Here is an 18,771-nt window from a genome sequence, read left to right as displayed (position 1 = left end):
CTTTTGTGGGTTTTTCATGCTTAACACATTATTTGTTTTCAAAACTGTGCTAGGTGACCGAGCCATTTCAGAATTATTCCTTTAATCTCATTGCTTTATAAGAAAAACAATGTTTTTGTGTTCTATAGGATTGTCCTGTACCTTATTTCTCCTCCAAAAAGAAACAGTCTTTTACCTTTCTCAGTTGAGTCTCATAGCAAGCAAATGCCCGGCATGGATAATTAGAATTGCTAATTTCAGGCATTATATCAAGACGAGAGGGTAAGAGGTGTGAGCACAATGACACACCAGCAGGCCTTGTCTTGCATTGTGCTCAACAGCTGGAGGAAAAGTAATTTCCTGGAAAATGACACAAGCACACAAAACCCAATGCAGGAAGTGACTCTACGGGGACTGAAGAGACATCATGCTGTGTCAGGGAAAGACAAAGGATTGTTTTCTGCAATGTCATGACACAAGCAGTGGGCGTTTTTGGCTCCAAACGAAACCCTCACAGTCTTGTTCCCTAGCCATCTGTGAACATGGAGGGAAAGAACAATGGAAATGTGTACTTGCCAGTTCTCTGATTGGGGTTGGTGGCAGTTTTAGTGACCAGAGCCCTGCTTGGAGCTTCGTTAGATTCTAGCGAGAGGTGAGTTGAGGTGGTTTTGCTGGGCCGCACGGCAGATGGTTTGGAAGAGGAGACTGCATGAGAAGTGATGAGAGGTGAGGTGACCAATTTTGCTGGTGCTGATGAAAGAGAAGATTTAGCAAAAACAAGTTCTCAGTTACTCAACCTCATAGAATTATGTTACTCTACCTACATTTTTGCAGATTTTTTTTATTTTTGTTTTGTGGCTCTTTGTACGTTTCACAGTAGTTTCCTGGTGAAATGAACACTAGAGGCACTACAACAACAACTTTAATTCACTTTCACACAAACTGCAAATGGCAGATGATCAGTTCAAAACCACACACTTTTAGTCCTGTTTCTCACACAATGCTATCTTATGACATCAAAACACTTAACATATAGCACTCAACTTGTTAGACATCAAGACATGTTAAGACTTGTTTTAACATTTGCTTTACATAACCAACTACTGTACATTTACAAGCTTGTTCAAACACAATCAAGTTGCGTGGTAGCTCAACTGAAAGAACGTTGCACTTGTGATGCAAAGGACCGGGGGTACGAGTCCAGAAGTGTCATATGCGAGTCAAAAGTGTCATAGAAGCACCACAAAATTATGTGGTTGCTTCAACAATTGCATTTTTCATGTCAAATTAGCTTTTATGACACTATCAGTTAGGTTTAAGGTTTAGGGTAGGGAGGTAGGTCGGTTTTGTTGATTTAAAACTCGATAGACCATTAACGTTAAAAATCTCATCTGTTTGGGAGAACATTTAACTGTCTTTTAGTGCCACATAATGGATATTTAGCCTCGGAACTGCCGCGGTATGTGTACCTTTTTGCAGAAATGTCACCACAGTCACATAGTTTTCATGAGATCAGGCTACAGTTACCGATGTCTTTGTAAAAATGCACTATTCATTGCAAACCGTGATTAATTTATCTTGTTAGTGAATGCTATCAATTATAGGGGAGTATTAAGAAAGCAAGTAATATTTGGCTCGTTATATGATCTGGCAGTGCACATGTACTGTATGTGCTTCCAGCACTATTTGTAGAGTAAAACAGCTTTTCTCTAAGACTGATACAACTAGAGTCTTTAGCTCATGTGAGTGTACATATTTACATTTTTTTTTTTTCAAAAATACTAATCTACTATTACTATTTATTCCTTCTTTTTTTTAAGTTTACCAAAAAAAAAAAAGAAAAAAAAAAAGAAAGTATGCTCCTTTAAAACAGAACTGAGGACTCTGAAATAGTTACATTACAAAAGAGGTAGATTTATGCAACATCGGTCATCATCCCTCAAAATGAACTTAAACATTGTGTCACTTTGACCCAAAAACACATTTCGTGTTTTATACACTAAAGTAAAACTCGACAACTACTCCAAACCGTTGTTGAGATAAAATCCCTTTTTACTTTAGTGTATACTCAAACGTGTTTCTGCGTTACAATGACTCAAAGTGATGGAGCAGGTCACATTTACAATAAAAAACTGTAGTGTTAGGTTGGACTCACAGCCTTTGACATTAAAAACAAAAGATATGGAAAAGTTTTCTCTTCCCTTTGATCAGCTTATTGTTAAGCTTATTATTTTGCTATCATAACTATCTTTGACTATACACCGGTAAGCCACAACATTAAAACCACCTGCCTAATATTGTGTAGGTCCCCCTCGTGCCGCCAAAACAGCGCCAACCCGCAGCTATGGTTACCATTTTATTATTAGCATTTAGCATTGGGTCGCAGCAGTTGAAATCCAGTAAGATGGACAGGAAATTTACCTTTTGCTTCGGCAATTTTTTTCATTTTCAGGGCTGCTAACTCAAGTTAGTTAAACTCTTTCCTCAAGAACATGCTGTGAATTATTCCACATTCAGCTTGATACAACATCTGCGCCCACCCTAACCACTTCTCTCACTCTTTCTCTCTATCTCTCTTGCACTTCAAGGATGAGTTTGAACACTGAGGCTGTCTTCTCCACAGCTTGTCAGAAGAGCCACACACCTGAGACCAGGAAATTCAATCTGAACTGTATTTGTTCCCTTTACAGAGAAGCTGTTTTACCAATTATCTCTGGACAAGAGCAGAGTCTGGCACTGTGTTTGTGCACAAGGTGGAGAAAGGTGGATAACTATCTCTAGCCATCTTGATTGTACTACCCCTACTGTTCTGCCAGTCATTATCCAAATCTCTCGGTCTGTTGCATCTCTACATACTGCAATCAGACAGATGTGTTTGTAATCGTCCATCCAGCCCAGGCCTGGATGAAGAAGTCATCAAATCTTGGAAATTGGGAACACAGGGCTTCCTGATGTTAAAAAGGTTTATTGTTTCCAGATTACTCTCAAAAGACATTTGCAGAACATTTTGTCAAAATGTGAGAAGTAAAATGGAAAGCACAGCGGTGAGAAGCTACACTTGAAAACAAATGCTGAGAAAAACACAACAAATCTGGCCTTTTTCATATGTTAAAACAGAAATTGCTGATATTTAAAGCGATAATTTACCCAAAAATGAAAATTCTGTCATTTACTTGCCCTCAATGTGGGCCTATGTCCTTTCATTATTAGCATTCACAGAGCATTAATTCATTGTTACATGTCCGAAAAGTCAAAAATGACTGTGGTAGCTATTCTTTGAAAAACAGGGTTTTCATTTCTGTTTGGAAACTCTGTGAGCATACGTCACAGGGAAGTTCTCAAACTGTGACTTTGATGCTTATGAAATAAAAAGCTCAGTTTTCCCACAAGCAAACTCTGGCCATACCACCAGGATCGTGCTGCTTTTGCCTTTGTGGGTGAACGTTCTGAAAAATGCCCCCCCTCCCCCCTTTATTGTGTGTGCATCAAAGCTGAGGTAATATTTTTTGTGACTGTTGAGTTGGTTCTTAGCAAAACAGTTATTTTTTTGACATGCTTTGAGAGGACATTTAGATTTCAGAGGTCTGTTCTTACTTTTGCAGAAGATCCCATCACCCTCCAGGCCTCGAGGACAAGGGCCGCACCTGAAAGAGCCAAAGCTGTTCACACACCTCACTCCAAGAAAACATGGAGCTCTCTCGCACTCATTTACATCCTCCTGACATGTCAAACCTGTGTCCGAGAAAAAAAAAAAAAAGCCTGTGTAGTTTCCACTTTACACATATTACATGTTGTTCAATACTTTTACAAAGGAAACATCCCAATAGAGTGCAACAATGCCCGCCCACTTTTTCAGCCATCTTGGTTCCAGAAGTATTTCCAGTCAGCTCCAAGGTGAATCACAACATTATAAACTTTGACTTGAAGCAAGAAATTTTTTTTGAAAATTGCCCAAAAAGAGAAAGTGAATTTCTCGTTCACCTCCGTACACTGACTCATATTTCTTGTTCACAGACATCTTTCCTTTTGAAGCCAATGAGCTCTAGTTTGAAGTGAGACAGCTTTATTGGGTTTCATTGCCTGTAAAGTCTGACTATAGCATGAGCCAACAGCATTCGAGTACGGGCTGTGAAGGAGCATATAATTGGTTTGACCTGCTGAACGAATACGCTCCCTCACATAACTAGTACTAGTCGGTAATTTGAGTCTGAACGAGATGAGAGGTGTCGTTCATGAACGAACTGAATGTACAAGTAAACTTGTTCACGAACAAAATGAATGACTCAGTCATCTCATTTGTGAAAGAGTATCTGAACGACTGAATGAGAGGAGGCGTGTCATTCGTTCAGTTCAGCATGTGAGTCAATCGCGTTTAACAAGGAGAGAAAGGGGTGAAAAAAGAATGTGTAAAAATGACTGAAGACCATACAGTTAAAAGGACGAATTACGAATGGCAATGTAGTGCTTTGATGCACAGTGTACGATATTATTATGCTTTTAATTGGGGCTTCTTTTGCCAAAATATAGGAAAAATGAGACCTGCCATTTAAAGTGAAAATGGTTATTGTTTTTAAACTAAAATTTTTAAGTGTCTTTGTAGATTTGTAGACATGCAAATTCCATTTGTGTTGCTTTTAAAGATTAACTTTAGTGCGAGCCAATTGCATTTGAGAGCGGGCTTTGAAGGAGCATATCATTGGTTGGACCCACTGAACGAAGACACCACTAGTCGGTCATTTCGATCGTGAACGAACTGAATGTATTGGTAAATTCATTTGAAAACGACATGAACAAATCAGTCATCTCGTTCATGAATGATCTGCTGACAGGCTGAACGAGAGGTGGAGCTGCATGTCGTTCGTTTCGTTCATCAATCTCATTCAGCAAGAAAAGGGGCTGGACTAATTGTGAATAAAAGTAAGTGATGACCATGGCATATGAATGTTATTGAAACTCATAATTATTTTTTAGGCTAGTTTGGTTGTCATTTTTATAGCTTGATAAAAAGTCATGCTCAGCAGTTCAGAACACGATAGAAATAGATCGTTTTGTTGTCATTTGTGGGGAAATGCTTATGACTCTTAAACACTGCAGTGCTGAAGTCTCTTGGTAGAATTGTAGACATGCAAATTTTAATAAAGGATAATTAGACTTGTTCTGGTCGTGAATGACTGCTTTTGGTTAAATGCAATTACTTATGCAAAGTCGTAACTTGATAAAATGGTCAGTGAATGAATCAATGGACAAACCTTTTTCGTGAACGGAATCAAAAGAATCGATTCACTGAAATGAATCACCACCACTAATAATTCCATCCACTTGTTTCCACTACTAAAATATAAAGTGGGTAGACTGAACTGTGCTTTCAGCTACAATAAAATATCTCAGCACTGATTCTTTATGGTGTTTTGGCCCATTTACTACTCCCTGTGGCACAACAACATCCATATTGCTTGCTTTGTTTGGGTTTGGTACATCCTGCTGGGTTTTTGTCCTTTTTGTTTATTTGTATTTGTGTTGCTTGTAGCTTCTCATAGAAGCATGTTTGAACAGATCTCTAATAACGTCCATACCATCTGTAATGGCCCAAAGCATTATGAGCAACAGCAGAATGCAAACTTTCAACCATGTCTGTTCATCTGACTCATGTATTGGCATTAGTATTTAAAATGGACAAACTCTTCAAACATCGTTTGATATACATCAAACATCTTTAGACATTAAATACACAGAAAACACCAATGCTAAAGCATCCTGACATCAAGCTTCGGATTTGATCTACAAGCAACAACAACGATTGTGGTCAGCCAATGAAGACTAATTCACACACTTAAAATAGACCACAGACAGAGTGAAAACATCGACACAAGTTTAGGTCAGTGTTTGTCTGAATTTCCCAGGCAAGAACCCACGTTGCTTTTGAGTCTTGTTTACTCCCACTTTTAAACTTGGCTGCTTTTAAATGAGCTGATTCCTGGTCATAACTAGCACTGAGTATCATGATTCAGTATGTCACAATGCATTACAATATCATAATTGTATTGCAATAGAGTGCAACAGTACCCATGCACTTTTTCCACTGTCTTGGCTCCAGAAATATGTTATAGATTCATTTTTTCCATAGGGATCAAAGTTTTTCATGAGGGAATGAGCTACAACACCATGAAGAATTGCAAATGACATAATCTAATTAAAAACGCTAGAAAAAATTTTGATTGAAAGTTGATGATTATAAGTATAGAAATAAGTTTTTTGCAAAATATTCAGTTGTAAATAAGTAGTTTGAGATTGTAAGGGCATCAACTCAATTACATCATCCCCAGTGTGTCATGAAAGTGGGCGGTCTCAGCAGATTGGTTGATCTTTCTCTTCGAAATCATGGGTAGTGTAGTTCTTCATGAGGAATTTAGCTATAGACCATTTCAAGATGGTTTAAGGAAGCAACGTCTTTTTGTTCCTTGAATATTTCCAGCTAGTTGTGCGTTCCAAATGGGATAAATCACCCTCCGCAGGACATTTTGAAGGGAGATCAATCATGATAGTCATGCTGTAATAACGCTTCAAACAGAATTCACAATAAAAGTGACTTAAAAAGTGAGTTCCAAATGACCCTTATTTTGGAGCCCCACACCTTTCAGCCTTTCAAAGCTCTCACAGTGAACGTTAAAGTCTTCGAAGTGCATAGGGGTGATTACTTCTGAAAAGAACACACCCTCATTCAAAAAAACAATGCGAGGCACTTCATTCATAGTGACTTTAACACGATTACTAAGCTCCGCAAATCATTTACTTTTACATTGTCATTTAGCAGATGCTTTTATCCAGAAGATAGAGACAAGAAAAGTACAGTATTTTAATCTTAAAAAAAATAAATCCTTACCTTGTCTGTGAGTCATGCAGACAGCTTCATTGAATGGCTTCATTGATTATAACCAGAGACTGTTTAGCACAGATGGGTCACGTCTATTAAAATGAATGAGAGAAACTGGAACGCTCAACGAATGTAGAAAGAAAGTCTCGCTTACAGGTAAATGAGCCAATCACCTGTTAGATACAGACATTGTCTGTCAATCAAATTGAGAACACGCATCGGCATTAGCTATACAACCCGGAATTTGTATTTTTTTTTGCGTAATCTGTGGTAAAGAAGCCCAATTAATGATACCAGTGTTGTCAGATTTTACTGCTGATTTGAAATATGTTCTTTGATAGTAACCTTGACCAACTGTTTTGGGGATTTTGGTCTTTTCCCATTCAAGTTGATAGGAGCTGCACTTGCATGCTGCTTGTTTACATAGAAAATAGCTGCCTGAGAGCGTTCCAAAGATGGCAGCGTAGTGATCTGACTTGCCTAAAAAGACTTTGTTATTACAGGAGCGATCATTCCCGAGCTCTTCGCTGAGGAAATAATTGTGAGCATCTAAATTACGATAAAATTTCATCACCTCTCTCACGTAGATGCTTGGCATCATCAACAACACGTCTGGATAAGTCACTTCAGGTAAACGTTTGACGTTATTTGAAGAAAATATGTTCACTCAGAGCCTTATTTAAAGGATCTGTTAATGATACCCAAAGTGCTGCAGGTAGGGGCTGCAAATTGCGTTTGAATTCCTTGTTATTGTTTACAAGCATGAAATGGTCTATTAAACATATTTTTTTTTTTTTTTTTTTTAAATTAGGTTAAAATATCTTGGACTAAAAAATCTCAAAGTTTACGGTAGGTCTGTCTTTTATGGTTTACAAGTTAGAGTTAAAAACTAATTCCTCTATTGAGACAATGAATGGGATTTTTATGACTGTTGCGCTCTATTGACTCGGAGCAAAAAGTTAGAGTTGGGGCTTATTTAGATGACCTGCTTTTTTATTACTGGCTTTGCAGAAAATTATGCACACAGATGAACAACCAACCCTACTTATTACTGATAATTGGTGTAGATTTTAAAAGTTATGCTTTTTAAATATGACAAAAAAGTGGTTAGGCATGCTAATTAAAGCTTTTAAAAAGGCACTCAAGTAGACCCTTACAAAAATAAACTGCAGTATGATTGCAGTATTACTGCAATCTATGTAGTAAAAAGTGCAGTTTTGTGTAGTAAAATTTATGTTGTACTGCACACTGACAAACTGTACTGCATTTACAATGCCTTTTAACTGCATTACTGATATAGTACACTGCAGTACAATTGCAAATCAGTGTTGTACTACTACAGTTCAGTGAAGTTCACTAGTATAACTGCAGTACATTGCAAAATAATAGCAGTTCAGTGTAGTACATTTTCAAATCAATGCAGTAGAGCTGTAGTTTGTGTAGTTCACCTGCAGTTCAGTGCAGTTAAGCAGCTGCACTGCAGTATAAATGGAGCTGCAGTTGCAAATGTAAATTTCACATTGACCAAAACTGCAGTTCTAGAGTGTCTGAACTAGGGCTGTCGAAATTAACACGTGATTAATTTACAATGTTAGACGTATTCATTTTTTTGCTTGATTAACACACTTACCAATTTGACCTTAGATTCTGGCATTCTATTAAGCTCTGTGTGAGATCTAAACACCGGCTGCAATAGGACGGAACCTTTGCGATGTAACTGGGGGGACCTTATACAGGGATGCACACACCACAAACACACACAGCAGCAATTCCGAGTTGGTGATCAAAGTGATGGAGAAAGTATTTTTTTGTACAAAACAAGCGCAGATGCAGCAAACTAAAGCCACATTCACATGACTCATTAGAGTGAAGCAGCCAGCGATTTCTCGGTGCCTCATTGTGCTTGCATTTTACCAGACTATTCCGATAAAGTCTCATTGTTTCTCAGGATGACATCTGTAAAACAAAACACATGCCTTCAGATGACAATTAATTCATAGTGAAAGAGTGAGTTCAGTCATCCTATGAGCATGGAAATTTGCTTCTCATGGTCAGTTGCATGTTATATTTATATTAGGGGGTGTACAGTTAAGTCGGCTAGTTAGTTAGTTCTGCCACGTGATGGGTTCATGCCTACTAGTGGAGGATCACATGAATTCAGTTGCGTTTGTTCCATATGATGACAGCAAGAAAAAAATTTGTCAGTCCACAAACTGCATTCTGTGTATTTTGTGAAAATACGTTTTCAAATAAAGGCTATGCAAATATATTTGGAATTACGTTAAAGTGTAAATAGAGAGAACAATAGTGCACTTTGCTCATGCTTTCGTTTCTCACGCACTGAGATGAGAGCGCATCATCAGTTGCGTGCACGCTCTCTCTATCTCTCTCCAGCATACAATCAAACACACACAGAAGTGCATACACACAGAGAGAGAGAAAAGCCGCACATATGCCACGTACAATAAAAAACATGTAAGTCAGGTTAGCGCAACCTTTTTTTTTTTTTCTGTTTTTCTTCTACGTGATTCTAAGTGATCCCATTCAATGTGGTGGAGTGGGGATGTAGCTTTATTAATGTGAATAATTTCCAACATTTCTACACAGGCACATTACCATACATCTTGACAAATAGTAACCATACAGCACTTGGCAGAGGTCACAAGGGTTTTCCAAAACAACATTTAGATTGATTCCTGCTTTTAAACTCAGTGATGTTGATTTGGATGGAAATTAAATTACCTCACAACCTCGGTGTTTGTCAAAAAACAGTAGGTAATACATCCAGGAATTTTCTCGCTGGTGGTAGGAGAAAAACACAGGCATTATGGATTCGGATGGCAATTAAATTTACCTTACCTGGAATTACCTTACAACCCCATGCAAAACAATTAAGGCCCAAACATACTTCACACAAGTATGCAAACGCAGACGCATCTTGTTATGCAAGCTTGACTTCACGCGTTGTTGCATTGTGAAATGTGTCAGAGTGCAATTCATAACCTAATGCAAGTACGCACTGTATTCTCAGCGTTGCTGCAAGGAGCGCTACAGCAGATGTTCTTTTTTCAATCAACAACTGTCATGGTGGAGCAGCAATTTGAGGAGAGTCTTGCAAAACAAGTTAGATCATACAAACATATTTTTCTGTCATCTTTTCAGCAAATAGAAAAGCACACACTCCTCAACTGTGATTTATTGTGACACTCAATTGTGAGTGTACAAAAATAAAAGTAGACCCTTTATAGTTTCTAATGATGTTTTACACTTATCTGTATGCCCAAAAATGATGGAGTATTTTAAGTTGTTTCCGCTGTTATGCGACCTCAGAGAGTTAAGTAAAGTCTTTATGTAAACAAAATGTATAGTCAGATTACTTCTTTTAACTTAAATTAGATTTTGTGAATAAGCTACAAACAATACATTCAATCATTAAGTCTCCTCACATTTATTCTCTCTGAGGGGAGGGGTCTTTGTCTCCTCAGGTGTGAATCACATCAATATTCATGATCATCCACGTCTTCTCGCATATGGACTTTCTAACACTAAAAGTGTCTTACAAAAGTTAAATGACTATATTGTTTTGTATGAATGAGTGATCAGGATGGTTTTCACATCATTCTGTAGCAAAAACTTTAGGCTACAAGATCCAGTTCTCAAAAGTCTTGTGAACAAATATTTAGTATGTGTTATATGGCCTTATTTCAGTGACTTAAAATTTTTGTTTTGTCAAAAACCACGCATAAACGTTATTTTCTCAAAAATACAAACATGAACATACATGTTGCTCACATATTATTGTAGCCCAGTTTGTGCTGAATACAGTGTTATGTTTTTAAGCAACTGAAAATAGCACAAATGTCAAGGCATGTCAAAACTTCTCCAGGGCCCAAAACACCCTCAGACCCCAGAGGGTTAATGAAGGGACAACGGGACCACGTGTTGGTGAAGCACTCGCGTCTGCGTTTGCGTACTTTCGTGAAGTATTTTTGGGCCCTTAGCGTTCGAATAGGGCTCAAGACAGCACCTTTCATGTGGAGTTGAAAGCGGTGCGAATCATGTGAACGCAACTTCACGATTGTTGTAGCAAAGTGGACAGCCACAGCCTGTCGGATGATTAATATTGTGTAGGATGAGTGTTTAAGAGATTTAATGTGCACTGCAATGAATATGCAACCAATGGGGACACATTTGGTTACCTCTCACTTAGACTTTGGGAATGTTTTATGTTACTTTGTGCCATTATAGTGCAATTCTATCTTTATACAGTAAAAGGCTTTGTTTGGAAAATATTAATAAAACATTATTGTTGAATATTGTTTTCTTTTCGTTCTTAAGTAGGAACTAAATGTATTTTGACAGAAGAAGTATATTTCATATTTCAGTCAAATTTTAGCATTTTCAAAATCTGTGATTAACTATGCAAAATCATGCGATTTACTGTGATTCAATATTTTAATAGGCTGACAGTGCTAATGTTTATACATTTATACATTGCCCATTTTTTCATGTTTATTTGAAACTTTTATATTTTCTAATGAATGCTTAATTTGAAATATTTCGTTGACGATGCTCAGGAGTCTTAATGGCCAGGCATGTCTTTAAAAGCTTTTACACCTTTTAAAAACATTTGAATGTCGATAAATTGCTGATTGCTAATAACCTGCATTGTGTTTGCTGTCATTGGTCTACTTTTGAAGAATGTAGGGAAGTACAGCAAATGTATTATGTGTAGGATTGCAGAGTGCAGTTCTAGAGAACAACAGAAGAACTGCAGTTCAAGTGTGATAATTAGGATGCAGTATTTGTATTCCTGCAGTTTTCAGTACTGCAGTACAGGTGTGGTCATTTAGATGCAGTATACCTGCAGTTTTCAGTACTGGAGTACAAGTGTGGTAATTGGACGCAGTATTCCTGCAGTTTTCAGTACTGCAGTACAAGTGTGGTAATTTGGACGCAGTGTTCCTGCAGTCTTCAGTAATGCAGTACAAGTGTGGTAATTTGGATGCAGTATTCCTGCAGTTTCCAGTACTGCAGTACAAGTGTAGTTATTTGAATGCAGTATTCCTGCAGTTTTCAGTAATGCAGTACAAGTGTGGTAATTTGGATGCAGTATTCCTGCAGTTTCCAGTACTGCAGTACAAGTGTAGTTATTTGAATGCAGTATTCCTGCAGTTTTCAGTAATGCAGTACAAGCGTGGTCATTTGGACACAGTATACCTGCAGTTTCCAGTACTGTAAAACAAGCTTGGTAATTTGGATGCAGTATTCCTGCAGTTTCCAGTACTGCAGTACAGGTGTGGTAATTTAGATGCAGTATTCCTGCAGTTTTCAGTACTGCAGTACAGGTGTGGTCATTTAGATGCAGTATACCTGCAGTTTTCAGTACTGGAGTACAAGTGTGGTAATTGGACACAGTATTCCTGCAGTTTTCAGTACTGCAGTACAAGTGTGGTAATTTGGACGCAGTGTTCCTGCAGTCTTCAGTAATGCAGTACAAGTGTGGTAATTTGGATGCAGTATTCCTGCAGTTTCCAGTACTGCAGTACAAGTGTAGTTATTTGAATGCAGTATTCCTGCAGTTTTCAGTAATGCAGTACAAGTGTGGTAATTTGGATGCAGTATTCCTGCAGTTTCCAGTACTGCAGTACAAGTGTAGTTATTTGAATGCAGTATTCCTGCAGTTTTCAGTACTGCAGTAAAAGTGTGGTAATTTGGATGCAGTATTCCTGCAGTTTTCAGTACTGCAGTACAAGTGTGGTAATTTGGATGCAGTATACCTGCATCTTTCAGTACTGCAGTACAAGTGTGGTAATTTGGATGAAATATTCTTGCAGTTTTCAGTACTGCAGTACAAGTGTGGTAATTTGGATGCAGTATTCCTGCAGCTTTCAGTACTGCAGTACAAGTGTGGTAATTTGGATGTAGTATTCCTGCAGTTTTCGGTACTGCAGTACAAGTGTGGTAATTTGGATGAAGTATTCTTGCAGTTTTCAGTACTGCAGTACAAGTGTGGTAATTTGGATGCAGTATTCCTGCAGTTTCCAGTACTGCAGTACAAGTGTGGTAATTTGGATGCAGTATCCTTGCAGTACTGCAGAAATACTGCGTCCAATTTACCACACTTGTACCGCAGTTATTTTTTGTAAGGGGAGGCTGTTGTTGAGTTGTGTTGCAGTGTGTATTGGGTGTTAAATGCACCCTTTTCATATACATTTCCTGTCTCTGATCTTTCTGAGTCCTTATAATCTACAAATGAAGCACTGGATTTTTCAAAAATCATGAAATGCGAAAATAAGTTATAACTCTTCACAAAACGTATCAAGTTATTGAACCATTGATTCTCAGAATAATACCTGTTATAATGGAAGAAATTGAAGAATATAAAACATTAATACCAATGAGCTCAGCGAGAACAAGAAAATCATTGCGTAGTCATGCCTGCATGCGTTTCTGACAGTTTGTCTGCAGTGGATGAGGTTCTGATGATTATCTTGTCAGTTTCAGCATGTCTCATGATCCAAAAGCTTTACTTATTTATGAAGATGCTCTCATTTTGACAAGACGAAATGGTGGCGAGGGGAAAAGATGTCCTCTGTAAACTCAATAATATAAGCATGTGAGTTTCAAATGTCTATTTTCGAGTGTTTGTCACTTATTGATTTGTCAGTAAGGCAAAACGTAGATCCTAGTGAGGTTAACACATTCATAAAAGATTAATTGTACCGATTCTGGTCAGCCATTCTTGTGAAATGTTCTATTCTGTCCAATACACTCAAGAAAACAAAATCAAATTATTCAGTGACATAATTTTCTGGCATGTTAACAATCATGAAAACATGTCTAATCTTTCTAATTCATGCATTGCAGGAATCTTTTGGTCTACTTCAGATCAAGACGAGTCTTGCATAGATCATCGACTAAACGGCAGAAATCTGGTCCCCATTGGATCTAATTCTGGCCAAGAAATGTCCACTAAGGCCACATCCACAATAACCTGAATTTGTTTGCAAACTCTGTTTTTTAGTTTCCTAACGTCATAATTTTCCAAAGTATGCAGTAATGGAGAGCTTTTTTCAAAACGTTACATTTTCTGTGGGGCAAAACACCGTTCTAGTGTGGATGAGAGATAAACGTATTAGTTTGGACATAGCCTTAGTATGTTCCATTTACATGTTGTTTAGGATTTAGATTTTACCACAGTATTAAACATGCATCGAAAAAAAAATTATCTAAATAATAGCGTGCCTGTCTTTGTGATGGCTGTTCAATAAACAAAATAACAGAAAATTTGTATGGACTTCATGATCAGAATTTCTGCCCATCTGAAAGTAAAAAGTACCATTTGTTTCACAGACATAATTCAGAAAGCAAAGCAGAATTCACAGTTCTGCTTGTGGATTACTAGTTAACTTGCTATGAAGTGCCTCAAATAAAACCATGTTTATCTTTCAAACATTTTATGCCACTAACTGGTACCTTAGTAAACACTTTAAAAAATAAGGAATTTAAGAAATTTTGCCGGAAGTTACAGAAAATCAGCCAAATGCAATCACTGGTTTTTGAAAATCAATTGCAGTAATTCTAATGGAAGATGCAAATATTCAGCCAGTCAGACTGTAACTTGCAATTTCAGTCAAAGCTTGGCATTTTTGTGTAATTACAGTAATTCTACCAAAAGTTGTGAAAATTAAGCCAAATGCAACTTCTGGTTTTAAAAGTCAGAAACTCGTAATTACAGTAATTCTACCGGAAGTTGTGAAAATTCTGCTAATCAGATTGTAACTTGCAATTTCCGCCAACGCTTGCCATTTTTGTGTGCGATATGCATCGGGTGGTCAATGAATGGACTGTGGGTGTTCTGTGAGCGTGCCATCATGTTCAAAACACAGTAAATGATGAAAAATATTTGGTTAACGCAACCCCTGATTTTAACAAGTAGGAAACTCATAATCATAGTAACTCCTATGATGTGAACAGCTTAAATACCCATCAGTCCAGCAGGGCACTGGCATTCAAACCCGTCAACTAGATCGACACAAACTCCTGCTCGACATGGACTGGAACTGCATTTGTTCAGCTCTTCTTGGCACAGGTCGCCATGGAAACCAGTCGGGCACACACATAGGTACTCGCCGCTGCCCGCCGGATACTTGATGTTGGTCACACACGTCCCTCCATTCAAGCACCCACATGGCTGTACATCTACCTGTAACCATGGATACACAGAGAACCATAAAGTAGTGGTAAACAAAAACAATTTGCATAAAAGTCAACTTTGCATCTCAATATAAACTCATTATGAGGCCACACCTACCTTTTAAAAATACAAACATAATTTTTTTTAACAGATATATTTTTATCTCCATTCCTTTACTCTTCATTATAACAGCCAAATTACATTGTTCCCAAAACTTAAATCAAAATGCATGCATTTTTGCAGCAGTGTTGCTAATGTTCCGGTAGACTTCCTGTTCTGATTGCTGCTGGCACATTGCATGAGTGTTTATAGATTGCTAGCCTGCTTAGCATTGCTTATTCTTATACGTTCATCATTTTATCCTTTGCCATTTTACAGCGTGCTTCGGGTTTTTCTGCTTTTCTACTGTTTCATCTGCATGTATTTTACCGCGCACCCATTTTCTCACTTTTTTTTTATTTTACTGCTTGTCTACATCTCACGTCTCGACTGCTTGCATTTGTTTTCTCCACTGTGTTTTGTGCTGATTTTTGCAACAATCTCAAACATCTGCTGATCAGGAACCACATAGAACCACATCGATCTCAAACCCTCGCCGCTCAAGAACAACCATAACAACAACAAACAACTGCGGTAAGTAATGGCATCACTCATGTTAATTCTTAATGTATTGCATGCCACATGTTTATTATAGCTTCTTCTGTCAGCAGTGAGGGATTCACATGTGATAAATGTAAGGAATTAGTCAGGCTGATGGAGAAGGTTACTGAGTTAGAGATACGCATCTGAACACTTGTGGAGGTCAGTGAGAAAGAGAAGCCGGTAGATACTGTTTTGGATGCGGGTAGTACAGCAAGCAACACACATACTTTGGATCCGGCACTAGAGCCCCCGCAGCAGGATGACTGGGTGATGTCTTGGCATACTCGCAAAGCGACACCACTCTCCCATTCCTGTTAGAGTTTCACTGAGAATAGTGTTGAAAGAGCTTTAATAATTGGTGATTCTATTGTAAGGAACATGGAAACAGAGACTCCAAACAGCATTGTTAAATGCATTTCTGGGGATCGAGCGTCTGACATCAGATAAAATTTACAAGTGCTGGCTAATGTTAAATGTAGATTTTCTAAAATTGTTATTCATGTTGGCACTAACGATGTCTGGCTTTGCCAGTCAGAGATCACTAAATATAATGTTAAAGAGGTGTGTGAACTTGCAAAAACGATGTCAGACACTTTAATATGCTCTGGCCCCCTTCCTGCTCATTGTGGTGATGAGGTTTGTAGTAGATTAGTGTCACTGAATGGCTGGATGTCTGAGTGGTGTCCAGAGAATAGCATAGGATTTATAGACCATTGGAAGAGTTTTTGGTGTAGACCTGACCTGCTAAAGAGAGACGGACTCCATCCGTCCAGGGAAGGTGCTGCTCTCCTCTCTAGTAATTTGGCTCATAGTCTTAATAGTGATAGTATTTGACTAATTGGGGCCCAGGTCAGGAAGCAGACAAACTGGTTAATCTGAATGTCTGCTAGCTGCCTTGAGACGTCACACAGGTCACATAAACTACAACACATAGAGACTGTATCACCCAGCTATAATATAGTGACTGTGTCTGTTCCCTGAACTACCAAACACAAACTCTTCACTAAATCATTTCGAAAATTTTTTATTAAGATCAAACTTGAAAAAAACAAACAAATTGAAGATAAACATCATATAAAAGGTAGGGCTACTAAACATTAGATCTATTTCTACCAAAACACTAATTGTAAATGAAATTATTACAGATGCACTCTGTTTGAGTGAAACCTGGCTTAAACCGGATTAATATATTGTTTATACTTGATTAATTTTAATCAAGAATTATGTTGGCATTAGTGGACTTGCATTAGCATGGTTTAGGTCCTATTTATCAGACTGCTACCACTTTGTATGTGTAAACGAGGAATTGTCAAATCAAACAAAATAATGGAGTGCCACAGGGATCAGTTTTAGGGCCTCTGCTTTTCTCCTTATAAACTCAGCAAAAAAAAGAAACGTCCCTTTTTCAGGACACTTTATTTTAAAGATAATTTTGTAAAAATCCAAATAACTTTACAGATCTTTATTGTAAATTGTTTAAACAATGTTTCCCATGCTTGTTCAATGAACCATAAACAATTAATGAACATGCACCCGTGGAAAGGTCGTTAAGACACTAACAGCTTACAGACGGTAGGCAATTAAGGTCACAGTTATAAAAAATTAGGACACTAAAGAAACCTTTCTACTGACTCTGAAAAACACCAAAAGAAAGATGCCCAGGGTCCCTGGTCATTTGTGTGAATGTGCCTTATGCATGCTGTATGGAGGCATGAGGACTGCAGATGTGGCCAGGGCAATAAATTGCAATGTCTGTACTGTGAGACACCTAAGACAGTGCTACAGGGAGACAGGAGGACAGCTGATCGTCCTCACAGTGGCAGACCATGTGTAACAACACCTGCACAGGATCGGTACATCCGAATATCACACCTGCAGGACAGGGACAGGATGGCAACAGCAACTGCCCAAGTTACACCAGGAATGCACAATCCCTCCATCAGTGCTCAGACTGTCCGCAATAGGCTGAGAGAGGCTGGATTGTGGGCTTGTAGGCCTGTTGTAAGGCAGGTCTTTACCAGACATCACCGGCAACAACGTTGCCTATGGGCACAAACCCACCGGGATCGGGATCGATTTGGAGGTGGAGGGTCTGTCATGGAATGGGCAGTGTGTCACAGCATCATCGGACTGAGCTTGTTGTCATTGCAGGCAATCACAATGCTGTGCTTTACAGGGAAGACATCCTCCTTCCTCATGTAGTACCCTTCCTGCAGGCTCATCCTGACATGACCCTCCATCATGACAATGCCACCAGCCATACTGCTCATTCTGTGCATGATTTCCTGCAAGACAGGAATGTCAGTGTTCTGCCATGGCCAACGATGAGACTGGATCTCAATCCCATTGAGCACATCTGGGACCTGTTGAATTGGAGGGTGAGGGCTAGGGCCATTCCCCCCAGAAATGTTTGGGAACTTGCAAGTGCCTTGGTGGAAGAGTGGGGTAACATCTCACAGCAAGAACTGGCAAATCTGGTGCAGTCCATGAGGAGGAGATGCACTGCAGTTCTTAATGCAGCTGGTGGCCACTCCAGATACTGACTGTTACTTTTGATTTTGAACACCCCCCCCCCCCCCCAATTTCTGATAGTCACATGTCTGTGAACTTTTTCAGTTTATGTCTTAGTTGTTAATCTTTTTATGTTCATACAAATATTTACACATGTTAAGTTTGCTGAAAATAAAAGCAGTTGAAAGTGAGAGGACGTTTCTTTTTTTGCTGAATTTACATGCTTCCTCTGGGAGATATTATCAGGGATCGTGGAATAAGTTTCCACTGTTATGCTGATGATACCAACTTTATATTTCTTCTAAGCCCAAAGCCAAAATGCCCAAGCAACATGGTGTTACCATATACATGCCCCAAAACACGGAATCACCATGGCACATGTCTAAAACTTGGTATTACCATGGCACATATCCAAAAAAGTTGGTATTACCATGGCACATATCCAAAAAACATGGTCGTACCATGATAAATATCCAAATAACATGGTCTTTTCATGATAAATGTCCAAAAACATGGTATTACTATGGTGCATGTCCAAAAAAACATGGTATTACCATAGTACATTTTC

General features: G+C 38.4%; 1 protein-coding gene across 1 annotated transcript in view; it reads right to left on the bottom strand.

Annotated features, from left to right (window-relative positions):
- The window catches only part of LOC127438908 (von Willebrand factor D and EGF domain-containing protein-like), an 83,828-nt gene that overhangs the window by 23,523 nt on the left and 41,534 nt on the right, over positions 1-18,771 (bottom strand). The window contains exons 18-20 of the mRNA XM_051694812.1: positions 14,840-15,059; positions 3,574-3,711; positions 556-729 (exon numbers count right to left, since the gene is read on the bottom strand). Of these exons, the coding sequence (XP_051550772.1) occupies positions 556-729; positions 3,574-3,711; positions 14,840-15,059 (532 nt within the window). The remainder of the gene's footprint in view (positions 1-555; positions 730-3,573; positions 3,712-14,839; positions 15,060-18,771) is intronic.

Source organism: Myxocyprinus asiaticus, chromosome 50, assembly GCF_019703515.2.
Source record: "Myxocyprinus asiaticus isolate MX2 ecotype Aquarium Trade chromosome 50, UBuf_Myxa_2, whole genome shotgun sequence".
Lineage (NCBI taxonomy): Eukaryota > Metazoa > Chordata > Actinopteri > Cypriniformes > Catostomidae > Myxocyprinus > Myxocyprinus asiaticus.
Note: the sequence above shows the minus strand (reverse complement) of the source record. Positions and strands in the feature narration are given on the sequence as shown.